Genomic DNA, 21,003 nt, shown 5'->3' on the forward strand with positions numbered 1-21,003 from the left:
AATTAGTTATTTAAGGGCCTTAACCAAGGTTTCAAAGTAAGGCGAGGGGTAATGGTTCGTTCGCGAAACGCCGTTACTTAAAATGGTCGTTTCTCCTAAACCGTACATCGGATTCAAGTGAACCACATATCAAAACAAAGCTCGTAACATTAACTATCTAAACATGGCAAAGGTTAGAATCTTTCAGTGAGTTCACGGGTCCTAAAATTAAGAACAGAACAGTTAAGGAAAATCGGGCATTATGACGTTTATCTTTACGCGATTTCTAATTTAATTAACACTCTAAATTATCATCAATTCACTCAGAACCACCAATACAACAATATTCAACCATCATACTACAAACTCAGTCCCCAACTCCAAGTTTTACCAATTTATCCAACCAATCGAAGAACCAATATACAAAACCAATACAAATCCACCAAAACTACTTATAATCAAAGATCAAGCCTTAATACTAACAATGCTTCAATAAAACTTAATGGAATCATAAAATCAAAGCTAGGGTTTGAAGCTGATACCTTCCTTGGTAGGTGTTAAGTTGCTAGGAAGCCTTAGGGAGCCTTAATCTAACCTCCTACAAGCTTGATATTTCCAAAGAAATCAAGAACACAAAGTTAGGTTTTGAAGTTTCTAAAAGTCCGATTTAAAGAACTGTAAAAATGAGGGTCTTACCATGATGATTTGGACGAGACTTGTGAACAAGAGTTGTAGGTCATCTCAATACCTTTCCAACGAGCTATAGAACACAACATTTGAGAGAGTATTGAAGGAGATATGGTAGTTTTAAGTTGCTGCTCTGGTTTTGGCCGAGAGCAAGGGAAGAAAAAGTGAAGTAAAAATATTTCTAATTTGATTAAATGATTTGTGTGGTGTTTAGCTTGGTTACTTCCTTTTGTTTGTTTAATTAAATTATTACCATAATAAAAATTGTGTGGCTTATAATTAACCAACAAATCCTTCCCATTTGGTCATGCTTATGTCATCCACTTATGTCATCTTCCCACACTTGTCTTCTTCTTGTTGGTGTGATGACATCATCATCATTAACCTCTTTGATTAACTCCTAATTACTTGGCTAATGATCGCTGATCTGTTATACGGTTCGCTTAACTTTCGTTCTCGTTTATCGTTTGAGGGATCATACCCGGAATTTTATTACTTGGGTTCCCTTAACCTTTCTCAATACATTATATTTCTTTTATGATCCCATCTTATAATCCTTGAATTTAAATCTTTTTTATCCTGTTACCTTATACTCAATTCTTTCGGTATCTGGTGGATTTTCGGGAAAAATCAAAGTGTTCGTATTTAGATTCTGACGATCTTTACATACACTTATATACCATATAGAGTACTAATAAGACCTCAGAATATCCATAAAAGAACTGCTACATTGTGTGGCATGAAAAGTTTTCTTATTCAGCATAATCAGCAAAATCACTATTTATAAGGTTTACAAAAAGTCCAAAATTTTTGGGGTTATTACAGTCTCCCCTCCTTAAAAGGATTCCGTCCCAAAATTAGATAGAAAATGAATAGGGATACTTTCTTAGCATTTCACTTTCTAACTCTCAAGTCAATTTTCCCACATTGTGGTTCTGCCACAAACCCTGACTAGCACGATAACCCTTCTTCTAAGCACTTGTCCATTTTTGATCTATAACCCTTCCTGGTTGCTCCATATAGGTTACGTCTGGTTGCATGTCTATGCGCTCATATGCCCCTATTTGTCTGGCATCCGGATTACACTTCCTTAACATTGATACATGGAACACGTTATGAACTTGCTAAGGTTCGGGGTAAGGCTAGCTCATATGTTAACTTCCCAATATGACTTAATATATCCAAGGGTCCAACAATTCGTGGGCTTAGCTTTCCTTTCTTTCCAAACCACATCCATCCTTTCCAAGGGAATACCTATAACAACACTAGGTCCCCTACTTCTTATTCTTTGTCCTTTCATGTCAAATCAACATACTTCTTATTTCCATCTTGGGCTACTACCAGCCGTCCTCTGATTAGATCTATTATATCCTTGGTCCTTTGGTCTACTGTAGGTTCGAGCATCTTGCGCTCTACAACTTCATCCTAACATAAGGGAGATCGACATTGTCTTCCCTCAAGGATCTCATAAGGCGATACCTCGATACTGACATACGATCGATTATCGTAAGAAAACTCAATCCGCGTTAAGTGATCATTCCAAATTTCTTTCAAGTCTATTGTACAGACTCTCATTGTCTAATCTAGATCTACAGCTTTTGCTTCTCAATACCCACTCTTTTCCAGTTCGTAATCGTTACTATCTTCCGTACCAAATTTTATACTGATTACACTTTTGCTCGTTAGCGTTCTATAACCTTTTAATAATCACGTCAACCTTAGTATCACGAACGCATTAGAATCGGAATACCACCATACTTGGTACCACTTCATCTCTAGCTGCCTCCATCTTCGAAAGCTTGGTCCTTCATATAGAAATAAAAGAATTTATTGAGAGATCACTATGATCATGAACACTTGTTACATTGCATAGTTAGTATAGAAGGTGGCCAGCCTTTAGTACTTGACAAGCAATTAAATAATAGATGGTATCCTACTAGGCTTCTATCACACAGATAGATAGTCATTCGGCAATACCTCCCCTTCTGGAAGGGTTTTTCTTCTCAGCTTATATGAACTGAAAAGGAGAGAAAAGAACGAATCGAAGAGAATTGTATATATATAAAATATACTGCCACAAAATATCTGGCTTGGAATCTACCTCTGAACTATAGAGGTTTGTCATAGGAGAACAAAACATATACGTATATATATATATCAACATCAAGTATTATAGCATCGTATTTCACGTGTCTGAATATTTACTATTCCGTCTATCATTCGATGGACCCATGCTCTTGCTCGAGCTTATAAACAATCACCTTTGAAACTCCCTCGACATCGAAAATCAAATCTGGGATTTCATTCTAGACGTCATCGTTATTAAAATTCTATGTTTGCATCGCAACCTTCCTCGTATAGTAATACGACTCTCTATTGATAAGAAGGAATAAGTATTCAATAGGTATATAATCGACTTTATTAGCCTATCAATGATAACTTATACACCACCACGACCCGATTAGTGGTACTCACTCTCAACATCCATTCTAATACAACTCTCACGGTTGTAAGTAATTGGCTCATTACTCGCAGAATCATTCCTGCATTATTATGGCCCACCGTTGACCTACTATAGTCATTCATTTTCCATGAAGTTTTAATAGCTAACCATACGGAGTCCATTCATATCATATCGAATCCTTCTAAGGAGGTAACATAATCACCATTCATGATTCGTGAAGAACATTCCTGATCCTGATGTACATACATGACATGAAGCAGATAAAATTGCAGAAGAGTTTCAATCAAAGCAACGATAGCAGGCTAATACCATTATTAACCATATTTCTTTACTGGGAGACATGAAGCTCAAAGGTTCATTTAGTCCTTTCGTAACATCTAATTGACACATATTCATGCAAGTTTATAATAATTACACACAAATATCTAAATACAACTCAACTACTAATAACTAAATACCGGTTGTAACAATTATATTTCTATACAATAATTAATATACTTTGATTACATTAAAAGTTATCTTTGACCGGATAATGATAAAAGTGGATTTCGAGTATATTAGGAATCATATGAGAAATATGAATTATCTAGAAAAGATTTAACCCTTCTATTTTTGGAGTGATATTATTGGCCTCTTGTGTGAGCTAGACTATTAAATGTATGGCGCCGCGCTCAAATGCTGATTTGAATTGATAGTTTAATCATTGATCAAGGAAACCTGGATTAAACCATGAAGAGGATGATATATAACATGCCTTGAGTTTAATCTATAATATATGGTTAAAGGGATCATATTACATTGTACATTATTCACGAAAGGTTTAATCGATCATCGATTTAACTATTATTATTTGGGTAGCAATGATGTATTATTAGATGTCGCTCATTATTTATGATTTTAAATTAGATTTAAAATTGTGGTCAATGTAATAATAACCTAAAAGGTCACAGAAAGAATGATTGGAGGATTATTTAATTTAAATTCGGATTTAGATTGAATGTAAGTAATTCAAATTATTTTTTATTAAGTAAGTAAGACTTAATTAAATAAATAAATAGGAAATTCGAATTTACTATTAAATCCGAAATTGAGTTATTGGAGGATTAAGTAAACCTTAATTATTAATTACTAGGATTTTTGAATTTATTAAAATTTTAAATTAGTTTAAGGTTAGAAGTCTTTTTCTCTTGCCTATATAATATGTTATTAAGCCTTAACTAGGGTTTTACATCTTTATAAGATAAAATACAAACCATATCAGCTTGAGAGAGAGAGAGAGAATGCGGCTTCTGATTTACGAATGCTACTACACGCTCATCCTCCGTTCGATCATTCGTGGATACCTTCAAGACGTAGATCGTTTCGCGATGGGATACATGGTGATTGTTGAAAACTTGGACCTCCATTAGACAACCGAAATCGTAAAACTTCTTAAGGTAAATATCTTAACCACTGTTAGGGCGAAAACACGCGCTAATATTCACGCAAGTATACACGTTCGCAAGTAGTATAAGATATAAATCAGATTCGTTCCCACAGAGACTGGTTTAGGGTAAGTTCAATTTATGCACCTATGCAACAATGTATGGTTATCGCTCAATGCTAAGACAAATAACAAATTGGGTTTTTATTAAACTAAGAAATTATACTAAATAACATTAACTAAGAGAATTGAGGTTGAATTACTATATATGACAAACATGGAATTCTAACTTCATTACTACTTCATTCCAAGTCATTGTTCTTAACCTTAGCATGTGATGGTGATGACACTAATCAGATAACACGAAACTAGTAAACACCAACTTTCGTTGTACGAATACCCTACTACCAAGCATCCACAAAAGAGATAGAAGTTGAATAGACACCAATTATGCTGGTCCTTATATGTCTATAAGAATTGAAAATATAACGGTTTAATGCGCAAGTTATCTATCGTGATTATATAGGGCAAGTAAGATGGTTAATATTACCTATGAATCATGCATAACAAATACATGAACCTATGCTAGCATGGCAATTTCTAAACTTCTATATTCACTGTCGCTTCAATAGAGATTAACACACTATCTTATATGTTAGTTACGCACATAAGACGAATAAGCACAACCAATACCAGGATATCAATCAATCACCACACACTAAGGTATCGGAACAAATTAACTATAGAAATCCATAAGTAAATCCATTAGAACCCCATGATAACGATTAGGCCCTAATAGAACTCATCGTCACCATGGGTTCATATAAAAGCATGTTAATAACACAACTATATAAGGCTGAAAAAAATACTTAATAAATAGTGAAGTACGTCACAAGAGTATTAAGGTTCAAAACATAGAGAAAACTAGCATTCACGGTTATAACGAATTAAAAGAATCACGAGATAAACTAATGATCCCTCTTCTTCGTTGTTGTGTGCTAAAACGATCTTCTCAATCTTCTTGCCTTCGCTCTTGTTGAAGAAAACGTCTTCCCATAAGGTTTATATAAGAGTCCAGGAGTCACCGCGTCTTCCCATAAGGTTTATATAAGAGTCCAGGAGTCACCGCGCCAACAGAAGCCCAAACAGAATTGAAAACAAATAAAATCAGAATCTGAAATTCCGCACGCACGCGGTCGCCTGCTCCCTCCACGCGGTCGCCTGCTGGCACGCGGTCGCGTGCTCCTAGTGCGCGGTCGCGTGTTATCCCTCTGGAAAATTCTTCATTTTGCTCCTGTTTGTGTTGATTTCTTTGCTCATCACCCCTAGACTGATTCCAAGTACTTCCTTAAGCTTTATTTGATGAAAACCACATATCTAAGCAAGTTATTCCCTGAAATGCAAAAACACTAGAAAACGCGTCAAATACACAAAATACTTGAGTTTAAGACACCAATTCAAGCTGTTATAAGACGCTCTAAGCTGTTATGAGACACCAATTCATCCACACTGTACGCACTCACAAAGGTGCTGATGACAGATGCTACGACTGTGTGTTCCAAAAAGAGGATAAAGACAACAAAATTGGTGTGTCGTTATCAAAAGACTTGATGGCCGTGGCAGGGGAGGCCTTGAAAACCAACATCACGACGCTAGGGCCCTTAGTCCTTCCAATGTCCGAACAAATCTTATTTTTTGCAACATTAACCGCTAGAAAAATCTTTAAATTCAAGATCAAGCCCTACATTCCAGATTTTAAGCTAGCGTTCGAACATTTCTGCATTCATGCTGGAGGAAGGGCTGTATTAGACGAGTTAGAGAAGGATCTTGAACTTAAAGAATGGCACATGGAGCCTTCAAGAATGACGCTGTACAGGTTTGGTAACACTTCTAGTAGCTCGTTGTGGTATGAATTGGCATATATGGAGGCTAAAGGGAGGATCCGAAAGGGCGATCGGACCTGGCAGATTGCATTCGGATCGGGTTTCAAGTGCAACAGCGCGGTCTGGCGAGCCATGAGGACCATCAATCCTGCTAAGGAAAAGAATCCTTGGACTGATGAAATTGATGACTTTCCGGTGCATGTCCCTAGAGTTACACAAATGGCTTCTTGAACAAAACTGCTGCTACTTCTCATACCGTGTGATTGATAGTTTTGTGTGATGTGATCAATGTCAATTTTAGGAATGGTAATCAATATAAACGGTTATTTCACATGATTTTTGCTTCTACTTTTGACTTGAATACTTTACATTCTGGCTCCCTAGTTCCTCAAGGAGAAGATGGCTTGTAATATAAATTCTGAAGTAATGTCCTGGCTGTCGTAACGAAGTTTAACTTTTAAAACTTTTATAATTACGTGAGTGTTTCTGCAAAGCCTACGTGTTCGTGGTTGGTTGTCTTTGTTGAAGATACATTGTTGCTATATTACTTCTTACAAGAAATATTTTCAAATATTTGCTAACTGAAGTAGTATATCATCTAACAAGAACATATAAAGCATAAATACTCAAAGATACAGTAAAGTGTATTCACTTATCAGCAAAAACAACAATTGATCTCATTAAAACCATGCGCACATGTCGCGGCATGCCATGAATGTAGTGTGAAAAGAAATACTCATCTAAGTTATTATCTTGTCGATCACTATATTATTACTAGAAAAGATAGGGTTGTTTTTAAATTTTATTATTAAAAATGAAAGAAAGATCTTCCAGTAAAGGCCATCAAGTTGTGAGAATTGGGGGCATGTAATCAGATTTAGCACCAAGAATCCTCGCACTAGTGTCCGGAAAATATTCCATGCCTCCAAGCTCTTTAATATCACCATCACGTGTAATTTCAACAGGGTATCTAAGCAAATGTCCAGGCAAGTCCTTTTCCAGGTTCTCACTTGCAAACAGCTCCCAATACTTATCTGCCATCTGATTTACTTTCTTGATGCAGTTTACACTTTCGGGATTCTGGAAAGTGTCATCGATCATGCCAAGGTGTTCGTACCATAACGACATTCTGAGTCCATGGACTTGACCCCTTGCTGGTTGCCTTAATGCAAGATGATGTGGTTGATATCCTCCCATAGCTATCTCGGAATCCCTGGCACCGTCCATTGATCTTTGGTTGATATTCGCAGATCCAATTATTATGTACTCATCATCAACTACCACAAGAAACAATGTTATTTAATAGACTCATCATCAACTAGCATTACGTTTTCTAATAAGAATTCAGAATTTTGGAAGTTGGCATCATACCTATAATCATCTTGGCATGAACATATATCATGAAGCGTCGAGCTTGTTGGGCTTTTAAATAATTTGAGTCTGGTTCTGGTCCTTCTGTAGGTTCGTATTCTCCACTGTTCTTAGCCTCTCGATTTCCAAGGCAATAAAATGTCAAATATTCTCTAGGGTCATCATCCCTTCCCTTTTCCTTGAGTGCCTGAATGATATCTTTATACATCATTTCCATTGTCCTCTTTTGCCAGTCCAATATGGCTTGAACTGATCCACTCTCTGGTATGCCTTCTGGCCACATTGGGACAACAACGTAAACTGCAAATCTTTCCCCAGCCTCGATCTTACTAACAATCTTCAGTGAGAGTTCCTTTGGAATAAGATGTAAAGCATTGACGTCCTCATCTTTTAAATCATCAGACTTCCAGCCAAATGAGCTCCCAAGAAAATACTGATTCTCAATGTAAATGAAGTGTTTTGCACGACGAATGGCATGGATATAAGCGTCTTGAATACTTCGATCAATTATATTATCCTTTCCGCTGACAAGTCCTGCTTTAGCTGCATCTTCAGGTGTGTCAGGGAAGCCAAAAGCAGCTCCACCGTCTATGGATCTGAACAGTTGAACATTCCATGTCTCCTCATCATCGGGGTATGTAACCGGAGATGGTGGGATGATGACATTATCAAGCTCTCTCAGGTTAACAAGTAAATCCTTTCCTCCTTGCTTCTTCCATCTCTGCTCAAAATTAAACAATACATCCCAGGCAATTGGGCCTTCAAGACGGGAGTGAATATCATGCCAGGGTTCCCTCGGTCCACCTTTTGTGATTATTGCACCAGTATAGTTTGGCTGATGAAAATCATCATGATGTGCAGAGTCCAAAGTTCTGAAAAGTGAATGATATGGAGAATCATATCTACCATCACAAAGATCAATACCACCAACAAAACTTACAATCCTCCGCTGCTGTGATCCTTTATTAGGCATTTCACTATCCACCACCACAATCTTTTGGTGATGAGTGAACATGGTAGAAACTGTTAAACCCTGGACCATGCTACCACCATCATCAGGATTACGAGGGCATAACACGCAATGTACATCAGAACCCTGGAAGAATTGCTCTGTTTCTTCATCATGGGTAGCCATCAGTCCATCTTTCTTTAGTTGACCAACAGAAGTTCTGTCATCCCAAACAAGCATAAGAACTTTTACACCTTCACTTGCTTTCTTCTTTAGAATCTCACCAAGCTTAACGTCTCCTCCACTCTTTTCTCTCTTTGAATCCCTTAGTAACGTGATCTCTGTATAAACAGACCAGCCGGTAATGTAAATCAAGTGTTTTGCATTGATAATTGCATCAAAAACATCTTCCCAACATCTATGAGGCTCATAACACTTTCCACCAGCAAGTTGAATTTTTGGCACAAAATTATCGGGCACATGGGCATCCTGGTACAAAGAAACTCGACAACCCTGTCTCTGAGTAAAAAATGTATAAGGAACTCCAGGAAACTTGGTACTCATAACACCACGACCCCAACTACGATCTTGAGTAACTTGAAAATACTGCAGCGCCACGTGAATTTTAGAACCTTCCTTAACAGGATTTTTGTCGTCATCCACGATCTCAAGCCATTTATCAATTTTATCCCCTTGTAAAAGCTCACGAACTGGCGTGAAAGCTCTTCCAATCAAGGTGGCACCAATGGGATTGTCGTCCTTGACGGTAAATACAACATTATTTGCGTGATGAGCACAGTAGATATGAAAAGATTCTTGCCATCTAGGATTGTTGGGTTCATGTTCAATCATTCTGGTACGCCCAACTCTAGCCTTTTCAAGATCAATAGTTGCATATATTTTTGCTGTGCCTTTGCCAATTCCAATTGTCTCCTCAATGTTTTCCCTCATCTGCAAAATTTCACAAGATAGAAATGTAAAATCACAAAAATATAAATTTGTTATGAATGCATCTACAAATATACATTTAGGTTGTAATGCATCAAACGTTTCTTATAAATTACATCAAAATTGCGAACAGTTGCATTTAATTTATTTCATTCTGTTACCTTACTAAAGAATCCACCACCGCCGCCGCCGCCGCCTTCGATATGAAGCTTATCAACTTCATAGACGGTAATATGAAGAGTGCCATGAAGTAGAACATCAGCCATCTTTTATTCTGAATAATATGAAATGAGGATGTTAAACTAAAATAACTTAAACAATTATATATGAAAGTTGTACAGTCTGTGAAACTGGAACCTGAATAAAAATACATGAGAGGAGACTTAATAGATGAAAAGATTAATATGCTTAGTTTGTGAAAAATATAGAGTGATCCGTGAAACTAGCCATCACAAGAATACTTGGTAAAGCCATTACATTTTCACCAGTAAAAGTTATTTATAATCTCCGTATGTTCAGCTGACATATAAAACAGTCTCAAACTACATTCATGCATGTAGTTTTTGGTCTAAAAAAGCTTAACTAGTCCTTGAAAAATGTTGCATTAGCAATGTTTTCTACATCGTACCTACTTTTAAACATTCTTACAGTTTTGGTGTTAACATTAGTAAAATTTTTAGGGGTTAAATATTTAAAATGGTCATTCAACTGAAGGTAATATATCAGTTTAATTATCAAATTTAATTGGATATCATTTGTATCACTAAAATCATAATAAATATTAAATACATACTTCAAAATATGTGTTCGAGAATTAAAATTTATTTTATAGAATTCTAAACATTTTTCTTAAATTCTATTATAACCAAATGAAAAGTTATGAATTTATAGTATTTTAGATGATTTTGTGAGATTTTTAAAAAAATTTCTACTAATTATTTGTATTTAAATAAAGAAAATGATTACAAAATTAAAAATAAATAGTAGATAATTTTTTAATTTTTTTACTATATTATATAAAATACTAGAATTCATACATTTTACTAACAAGTTTGAAAAAGGCTAAAAATCAAGAAAACACACTCACCCCCTGTGTTGCACTTAATATCTAACATACAACCATATGCTGAACAAAGCAGCTTATGATTGTAAATATATTGTGTAAGCATAATTGAAATAACAAGCATAGAAAACACAATATTTCAAAACTCACTGAATTCCTATTAATTAAGTTTGTCTTGCTACAAAATTCTGTGTTCTTAAAATATAAGAACTTAGTTTCTTTCTTAAGAGAGTATAAGAAAAAATTCAGATCTGTTTGTTACAACTAAAAACAAAGGACCAGTGTTTACTTTATAGATTAGTAACACGGGTTTACACAGCATGCAATAACATGTACTAAACCCTTTTCTAAGCTATCTCTAATTCTTTCGATTTTTAGCTCAATAAATCTTTGCAAATCTTGTAGGTCTGTGACCATCCTTTGTTAGTTAATCTTGCCCCTTGATCTTGCACTCTTCAACTTGCTTTTGTTGACTTTTCAATCTAATTGAATAGATCATTTTTTGATTGATAATCTTGAATCTTTAACTTGTCTGTATTACTGTATTTGAGCTTCATGTCGAGATCTACGGTTTGTTCTATAGAGAACTGACATCTCGATAAGTATAATGACTTACCGAGATCTCTGAGTTCTCTGTAAGTATAATTGACTTGTCGAGGTCTCTGAGTCCTTTATAAGTGTAATTGACTTGTCGAGGTCTCTGAGTTCTCTATAAGTGTATTTGACTTACCGAGGTCTCTAGATCTCTACATGCAGAAATAACTTTTCGATATCTCTGAGATCTCTATATACATTTTGACTTGTCGATATCTCTGAGATCTCTAATGAGAAATTTACTTGTCAATATCTCCAATATTCACATCTTCATTTGACTTGTCGATATCTCTGAATACTCTACATGCGGAAATGACTTTTCGATATCTCTGAGATCTCTAACTTGTCGATATCTCTGAGATCTCTAACTTGTTGATATCTCTGAGATCTCTATAAAACATTTTGGACTTCTCGATAAGTCATTATGGAGTTCTCAAATGATTTCTTTATATGACTTGATCTGTAACTTGTCGATATCTTGACTTAGATCATTTTTCATAAAACAGAATTATTCAACTCCAAACTTTTACATCTTTTCTCTGAGGCATGATCTTTGCTTGATATTCTTCCAGAATTTATTCTTAGGCTTGAAACTATTTACAGATTTAGACTATCATACAACTAAATCTCAGGGTTGTCAATGTGATTTAGTCTTGTTATTATATAGGCATGTCTTGCACAATATTGTAATAGGATTCAAGAAAAATATATAAAACTCCATAAAATAATTTTTAAATCTCGAACACAGATTTTGAGGTATCTGTTTGATATTTATTATGACTTTAGCGATTCAAATGGTACCTCGTTAAGTTTGATAATTAAACTGATATATGACTTTCAATTGAGTGAGCACTTTGATTTTTAACCCAAATTCATAGTTCATCTTATATAGTCTAATTTAACTAATACTTTATAAGTAATAATTATTTAATAATATCCACCTATTTATCTCTTTTTTTTACTAAATTGCCTTGTTTTATCTCATGATTTTGAGTAATTATATTATTTACACGAGAAAACATACAAATTATTTTTGAAAAAATTACATAATTTCATACTTTTCAATTATTAAATAATAAATAACAAATAAATTTTTGTTAAATTAGAATATAGTGCTTCTATTATTGCACCTGAATTTGAATGTTAAACATGTTGAAGGTTTAAGTATGGTTCACGGTCAAGTGAAATTTGTTAATGATGATGATGGTGGGGAACCAATTGTGAGAAAGAGGAAGTCAAGAAATTCAATTCTTGATCCAGTTATTACTACAAATCCTGATCATGATACGGCGGTATAAATTTTTTATCCAAATACTGATAAAGATAAAGAATGTCTTGAATTTACAAGGGTGATGATGTTTTTTGTGATTGTGAAATCTCACAATGCACAAGTGTGATGATGGAAAAAAATTAATGTTTATCAAAAAATCTGTAGTGGAGAAGGAATGATTAGCAAATTGTTTGCAGTATATATGAGAAGTTTTGCTTCTTTAAAGCCCCCAAAATCAGGGAAGAAGTGGAAGAGGATTGATTCTGCAGACTGGTCTAAACAAATGAACTTTATTTCTGAAGACAAAAAGAATGAAGTTATTGATGAACGGAAAGAAGATGAAGAGAATATTGAAAAGACACATTCATGGTTAGAATGCTATCAGCGTCTCAAGCAGATGGAACTTATGACTAGAGCTGGTCTAGGTCATCAGGAAGCAGAAATTTTTAATTTCGGATTGATCAATTGTACCTTAGCTGACAGATCTGGTGAAATTATCACAGCAGCACATCTTAATAAGTTTGAAACTTTAAAAATTATCATTGACAAACATGGTGGTGATGAGCCCAAGTAGAAAATTTTGATGTTTCTCAAGGATGGAGGAGTGAAGATCCTGACAGTTGAAGAGTTGTTGATGAAGCCGACCAAGGTGTTAAAGTATATACCTATCTTTTTGAGGTTGAGAATCAGACAACTGAGAAATGGTCTAATTTGGTCCTAACTACTATCACGATTAGATTTCAGGATAAAGAAACTGAGTATGATGGTAACTATACTTCAATGTACTTAAATTACGGGAATAATGAGTTTTAAATGAAGAAGAATTTTGATGTTTCTAAAGTGGTCTTCAATTCAAGACAATTATCTCTGAGTCCTCAGTATGGATGTGAGTTACCTTTTACTTAATGACTTTCAAATTGAAAGAAGCTCCATTGAAAATCCGAGAGCAGCAATTTATCAATAATCTGAAGATTCTGAAGAAAGAAAAGAATTGAAGAAGAAACTGATACATATTCTCATAAGGAAGGTGAATGAAAGAATGGCTAATTTCATGAGCATGTATTACATAATATTTCTGAAGTCCAAGACGATGCTGACATATAAATCGTTGTAAAATTATGTATCCTTCAATGTACAATTTGTCATCCTGTTTTTGGCATCATTTAGCAGGAATTTATGTTTTATTTTACAAAGCATAAATTGGGGAAGTTTGTTGGATATTCCGCTCAAGTGTCCATCGGGATCTGCATGGGATGGCCAGTCAGGATTTGCTAACATTTCAGTATTTGATGATTGTCGATAATGTGCTAGCTGGTCAGGATTTACTAGGCAATCTAGTATTTACTGCTTAATACAGTCCTAGATACATAAGAGATATTGATATGATAGTTATTGATTGTTATGTATATAAACATATTATATTTGATATGACATATCTTTTAATTGATAGGGAAGCAGTGTGTGATATATAAACACATAATAAGTTATCTTACGTAATTATCTATCTCGAGAATTATTATAACCTAACTGGTTTTAAGAATATCAGTATATCTTGAGAGAGTTTGTAAAAGTTTTATATCAGAGACTAATAAAAATTGTTTTATATTTATTTCTGATTTCGATTTATACTATAATGGGCAATGTATATGTTGTGTACTTGATGATTTCATGAACAAAACACCTTGGTAGATTTTACTAAGTGAAAATGTAGCACTCGACGGATAACGATTATAGTCCCGACGGATAACTCATTTTAGTCCCGACGGATGATGACTTATTATCCATCGAGTGAGTAGCCATGTAACAATAAGTCTGTAGCACATTTCTGCATACACATTGTTTAGAATCTGTAGTAGTACTTAAGTCATGTTGACTTTAACTAGATATGCTGAATAGGTTGATTAATTGTACATAGATGATGTCTTGTAATTCTGCATAAATGAAATAGAGTCAAGTGCCTGATTGCTACCCGACGGATAAACAATAATGAATTCGACGGATGATCAACAACCTGACGGATGATCAATAACTCGACGGATGATCATATACCCGACGGATAAAGAATTCAAATATCTGTTGATAGTGACAACACAGTCACATGCGTCGAGTGTATGTAAATGGAATGTGGTAGCCTATTCAACTGGGTTTTCGAGAACAAAGAAGCATTGCCATTTCCATGGTATTATGAAGATATTCAAAGATGCTGGAATAGAGTAATGAAGTAGCATTGTATTAGACTTGATAGTTTTTGTTTTATTATCCTGTCTTATTACTTTGTAATCTTGGTGATATATAAACCAAGAAGCAGCAATAGAATAGTAACAAAGGAACCAAGCAACCAAGAGAGAAACATTTGTAAGCTGTATTTTTAGCATTTCTCTCGTTCTTAGTTGTTATCATTTTGTAAGCAGCTGTGAGCTTTTTGCACACAGAGTTCTCTCGATATATATTATATATCTCTGGTGGAATCATTCAAATCCACCAGAAAGTTTTTAAAGACTCTTGTTTTTAATTACTTATATTTTAATTCATTTCAAGTAACTATTCCGCATTCTGCTAATCAATTCACACTTATATATATAATTGAGTTAGAACATTTTTATTCAAGAAAAAGTTTCAAGAATTTCATTCAAGCCCCTTCTGAAATTCTTGTTACATTGTTAAGGAATTAACAATTGGTATCAGAGCAAGCTCTTGAAGAACAAAGAGTTTAAAGATCAAAACAATACAGCAAGATGAACAAGAAGGATGTTGGAGTCAAGATTCCTTTTATGGATAAAGATAATTACCATCATTGGAAGGTAAAGATGCATCTTCATTTGCTTTCTCAAGATGAGGCCTATGTGGACTGCATAGAAAGAGGCCCTCGTGTTCCAATGAGAGCTGCAACTGGAAATGAGCCATCTGTCCCCAAGCCAAGGCATGAATGGTCTGATCCTGATATTGAACAAGTCAGGAAAGATAAAAAGGCCATGAATATCCTGTTTAATGGAGTTGATGGTGATATGTTTGACAATATTATCAACTGCAAAACTGCCAAGGATGTTTGGGATACAATACAGATCATCTGTGATGGCACTGAGCAAGTTAGAGATAACAAGATGCAGCTACTGATTCAGCAATATGAGCATTTTCATAATGAAGAAAGAGAGTCTATCACTGACATTTTTAGTAGGTTTCAAAAATTGCTAAATGCTCTAAAGTTGCATGGAAGGGTCTATCAGACAAAAGACTCCAATCTGAAATTCCTTAGATCTCTTCCAAAGGAATGGAAACCAATGACAGTCTCATTAAGAAACTCACAAGATTATAAGGAGTTTACTTTGGAGAGACTGTATGGCATTCTGAAGACCTATGAGCTTGAAATAGAGCAGGATGAAAGAATGGAGAGAGGAAAGAAGAAAGGAGGATCCATGGCACTAGTTGCTGAACTGGAAAAGGAGAAGGAAGTGAAGATGGAAGCTGTGGAATCAACTTCAAAGGCCTGTGAAAGCAAGGGTAAAGGGCTAGCTGCAGAAAGTGAAGATTCTTTGAGTCAAGATGACATGGAGGATATTGATGAGCACCTAGCATTCCTTTCAAGAAGATTTGCCAAGCTCAAGTTCAAGAAGAATTTTGGAGCTGCCAAGCCAAATAGAAACATGGTGGATAAGTCAAAATTCAAGTGTTTCAAATGTGGCTTGGCAGGGCATTTTGCAAATGAGTGTAGAAAGTCAGATTCCAGTAAAAAGAGATTTGAGTCTGTGGATTATAAGCAAAAATACTTTGATCTACTCAAACAGAAGGAAAGGGCTTTTATTACACAAGAGAATGACTGGGCAGCTGATGGTTTGGATGAAGATGAGGAGATCAGCTATGTCAATCTAGCCCTTATGGCCAAGTCTGATGAAACAGAGACAAGTTCCTCAAGCAATCAGGTAATTACTACAAACCTTGCACATTTATCTAAAGTTGAGTGTAATGATGCAATAAATGACATATCTACAGAATTGTATCATTTGCGTGTTACACTTAAGTCCCTCACTAAAGAAAATGCTAAAATCAAAGAAAACAACTTGTTTTTGAGTGAGAGGAATAATGTGCTTGAGTATCAGTTTGTTGAGTTTGAGAAACTAAAAATTGAGTGTAGAATTGCTAAGGAGGAATTAACTGAGTCCTTGAAAAAGGAAGAAATTTTAAAGAAGCAGCTCGATCGTGAACAGGAGGTGATTAAAGCATGGAAAACATCCAGAGATGTTCATGCTCAAATCACCAAGGTTCAAGGAATTGTGTCCTTTTGTGATAAAGCCTGGAAAAAGAATAAGGAGAAACTAGAACCTATTTTGGTAGATGGATTGCTGACAGATGTAGACTCGACGGATGATGAGGACTATCCGTCGGATAACAAAATGTGTTATCCGTCGAATGATAAACCAATGACAAAATGTGTTATCCGACAGATGGAAACCAATGACAGTCTCATTAAGAAACTCACAAGATTATAAGGAGTTTACTTTGGAGAGACTGTATGGCATCTTGAAAACTTATGAGCTTGAAATAGAGCAAGATGAGAGGATGGAGAGCGGAAAGAAGAAAGGAGGGTCCATTGCACTAGTTGTTGAGTTAGAGAAAGAGAAGGAGATGAAGATGGAAGCTGTTGAGTCAACTTCAAGGGTCTGTGAAAGCAAGGGCAAGGGGCTTGTAGTAGAAAGTGAAGATTCTTTGAGCCAAGATGACATGGAAGACATTGATGAATATTTAGCATTTCTTTCCAGAAGATTTTCCAAGCTCAAGTTCAAAAAGAACTTTGGAGCAACCAAGCCAAATAGAAATATGGTGGATAAATCAAAATTCAAATGTTTCAAATATGGATGGGCAGGGCACTTTGCCAGTGAGTGTAGAAAGTCAGATTCCAGTAAGAAAAAGTTTGAGCCTATGGATTATAAGCAAAAATACTTTGAGCTGCTCAAACAAAAGGAAAGGGCTTTCATTACACAAGAAAACGACTGGGCAGCAGATGGTCTGGATGAAGATGAAGATGTCAGCTATGTCAATCTAGTTAATGGCCAAGTCTGATGAAACAGAAACAAGTTCTTCAAGTAATCAGGTAATTACTACAAACCTTACATATTTATCTAAAGCTGAGTGTAATGATGCTATAAATGACATGTCTACAGAGTTATATCATTTGCGTGTTACACTTAAGTCTCTTAATAAAGAAAATGCTAAAATCAAAGAAAATAATTTGTCTTTAAGTGAGAGAAATAATGTGCTAGAGTCTCAGTTCATTGATTTTGAAAAATTAAGAATTGAGTGTAAGATTGCCAAGGAGGAATTAACTGAGTCCTTGAAGAAAGAAGAAATTTTGAAAAAGCAGCTCAAGCGTGAACAGGAGGTGATTAAGGCATGGAAAATATCTAGAGATGTCCATGCTCAAATCACCAAAGTTCAAGGAATCGAGTCCTTCTGTGATGCAGCCTGGAAAAAGAACAAGGAGAAACTAGAATTTGGTGGATGGAGAGCTAACAGATGTAGACTCGACGGATGATGAGGATCATCCGTCGGATAACAAAAAGGGTTATCCGTCGACTGATGAAAATCCTCATCCGTCGGCTGTAAGCAAGCCTATCAGTAAAGCCAAAATTGTTAAGCTGAATGAAAAGTATGGTTCTGTTTCCAAGAACTTTATTTCAGGAGAGTCGAGTCAAGTTAAGAAAGGGAAAAAGGCTAATGTTGGTCACATGAATGTCAAACAGTTAAGTGACAGACTTGAAAAGATTGAAGTGAAAACAGAGGCTAAAAAGAAAAATAATAGAAATGGTAAAGTAGGGATCAACAAACACAATAACTACACACCTGATAAATATGCTCCTAGAAAAATCTGTGTCAAGTGTGGTAGTGTAAATCATTTGTCTGTTAATTGCAAATCTGCCATGCCTACTTCCATGTCTGTGCCACCTCACTTTCCTAACATGAATGTCATGCCTCTCATGCCTATGAATGCTATGTCTACACAGAATTTGAATGCACAGTTTGCTAATATGCCATTTGCACCTAATCCCTATTATGCTGCATTTAGTATGCCATAAATGTCATTTAGCATGCCTTACTGGAATAACATGTTCACTAATAGCATGCCACTCCCTGTTGATTATAATATGCATGATAATTCCGTTACAATGAATGTTTTCAAAGGCCCAACTCAAATAACCAAGGATGAATCTGATATCCCCAAGTCAAATGAGATAAAGCCTAAGAAACAGAAAAAGAAAGCTAACAAGGCAGGACCCAAGGAAACTTGGGTACCAAAATCAACTTGATTTGATTTTGATGTGTGCAGGGAAACAGAAAGAATCTTTGGTACTTGGATAGTGGTTGTTCAAGACACATGACTAGTGATTCTACCCTGCTCACAGAGTTCAAGGAGAGAGCTGGCCCAAGTATTACTTTTGGATATGACAGCAAGGGTTATAATGTGGGATATGGCTTGATTTTAAAGGACAATGTCATCATTGAGGAAGTTGCCTTAGTGGATGGTCTCAAACACAGCTTGTTGAGTATCAGCCAGCTTTGTGATAAAGGCAACTCAGTAACCTTCAACTCAGAAGCCCGTGTTGTGACTAATAAAAGAAGCAACAAAGTGGTTCTCATTGGTGTGAGAAAAGGAAATGTGTATCTAGCTGATTTCAACTCATCTAATACAGAATATATTACTTGTCTTCTCAGTAAAGCAAGTCAGGATGAAAGTTGGCTATGGCACAAGAAGCTATCCCATTTAAACTTCAAGACCATGAATGAGCTAGTAAAGAAAGAACTGGTTAGAGGCATTCCTCTAGTGGAGTTTTGTAAGGATGGATTGTGTGATGCCTGTCAAAAAAGGAAGCAGATTAAAGCATCATTCAGGAAGAAACTTGATTCAACAATTGAAGAACCTTTGCAACTACTACACATAGATTTGTTTGGACCAGTCAATGTGTTGTCCATCTCAAGGAAAAGATTTTGCCTAGTAATTGTAGATGATTTCTCAAAGCTCTCTTGGACATATTTCCTAAAGTCTAAGGATGAGGCTAGTGAAATCATCATCAATCACATAAGGCAAGTCAATAATCATCCTGATTTCAAGGTTAGAAGAATCAGGAGTGACAATGGAACTGAGTTCAAGAACTCTGTCATGTGAGGAAAATGGGATTTTGCATGAGTTTTCAGCAGCAAGAACTCCACAACAGAATGGAGTAGTGGAAAGGAAGAACATATCACTTATTGAAGCTGCAAGGATAATGCTTGAAGAATCTAAACTACCAACATATTTTTGGGCTGAAGCTATAAATACTGCATGCTACACTCAGAATATTTCTCTGGTTAATCAAGCAAGATGCATGACTCCCTATCAATTGTTCAAGAACAAGAAGCCAACTTTAAATTTTCTTCATGTCTTTGGCTGTAAATCCTATATTCTGAGAAATCAAACTGATCAAAATGGGAAGTTTGATGCTAAAGCAGATGAAGAAATTTTTGTTGGATATGCTGTTGGTAAAGCATATAGAGTCTACAATCTAAGAACCAACATTGTTGTGGAATCAATACATGTTGTGTTTGATGATAAAATATTGAAGGACTTCAAGATGGAGATTACCATGAGAGCCTCAAATTCGATAATGTGGAGATAGTTAGTGATGATAGTGATGATGAGAGTGATCAAGAAACAGTATCAAAGGATAATGCAGAAAAATCTACTACCAATGAAGCACAAAACTCAACATCTGTCGAGTTGCATAATGCTTCATCTGTCGGGAGGCAATCTGTGTTATCCGTCGGGAGATAACCAGCTTCATCCGTCGGTACTCAAAATTCACCATCCGTCGGGTTATCAAAAGGAGCAGGAAGTTAAGATAGATCACATATAGAAAGTTCCCCTTTCTCAAATCAAAGATCCACAAACTCAGGGGGAGTTTCTAACAATCAAAACTCAATCACACATCAAGACAACAATGAGGCCTCTTCATCTAGAGCTAATCTACCTCAACAAAGAAAATGGACAAAAGATCATCCCTTTGAGCTCATAATTGGTGATGTTTCTTTTAAATTTCAAACCAGGAGAGCAACTCAAGAAGAATGTCTATATACCAGCAGCTTTCTTTCCAAGGAAGAACCAAAGAAGGTAGAAGAAGCTTTGTTGGATCCTGATTGGATTTTAGCTATGCCGGAGGAGCTAAACCAATTTGAAAGGAATAATGTATGGAAGCTGGTGCCCAAGCCTAAAGGAAAGAATCCAATAGACACCAAATGGGTATTCAGAAACAAGATGGATGAAAATGGCATAGTAGTCAGGAACAAAGATGGATTGGTTGCTAAGGGCTATTGTCAAAAAGAAGGAATAGATTTTGATGAAACAT

At 35.6% G+C, this 21,003-nt stretch overlaps 2 protein-coding genes across 2 annotated transcripts; one reads left to right on the top strand and one right to left on the bottom strand.

Moving 5' to 3' along the window:
• The first annotated feature begins 6,059 nt into the window (after positions 1-6,059).
• LOC141710894 (3-ketoacyl-CoA synthase 11-like) lies at positions 6,060-6,902 on the top strand. Its single transcript, XM_074513390.1, has one exon. The coding sequence runs from the start codon at positions 6,164-6,166 to the stop codon at positions 6,665-6,667; it is 504 nt and encodes a 167-aa protein (XP_074369491.1). The 5' UTR covers positions 6,060-6,163; the 3' UTR covers positions 6,668-6,902.
• Positions 6,903-7,069: 167 nt separating this feature from the next.
• On the bottom strand, positions 7,070-10,040 carry LOC141712831 (phospholipase D alpha 1-like). Its single transcript, XM_074515921.1, has 3 exons — positions 9,866-10,040; positions 7,808-9,707; positions 7,070-7,713 (listed from the first exon to the last, which is right to left on the bottom strand). The coding sequence occupies exons 1-3, from the start codon at positions 9,968-9,970 to the stop codon at positions 7,280-7,282; spliced, it is 2,439 nt and encodes an 812-aa protein (XP_074372022.1). The 5' UTR covers positions 9,971-10,040; the 3' UTR covers positions 7,070-7,279.
• Between the last annotated feature and the right edge of the window lie 10,963 nt (positions 10,041-21,003).

Source organism: Apium graveolens, chromosome 3 (assembly GCF_009905375.1).
Source record: "Apium graveolens cultivar Ventura chromosome 3, ASM990537v1, whole genome shotgun sequence".
Taxonomy (NCBI): domain Eukaryota; kingdom Viridiplantae; phylum Streptophyta; class Magnoliopsida; order Apiales; family Apiaceae; genus Apium; species Apium graveolens.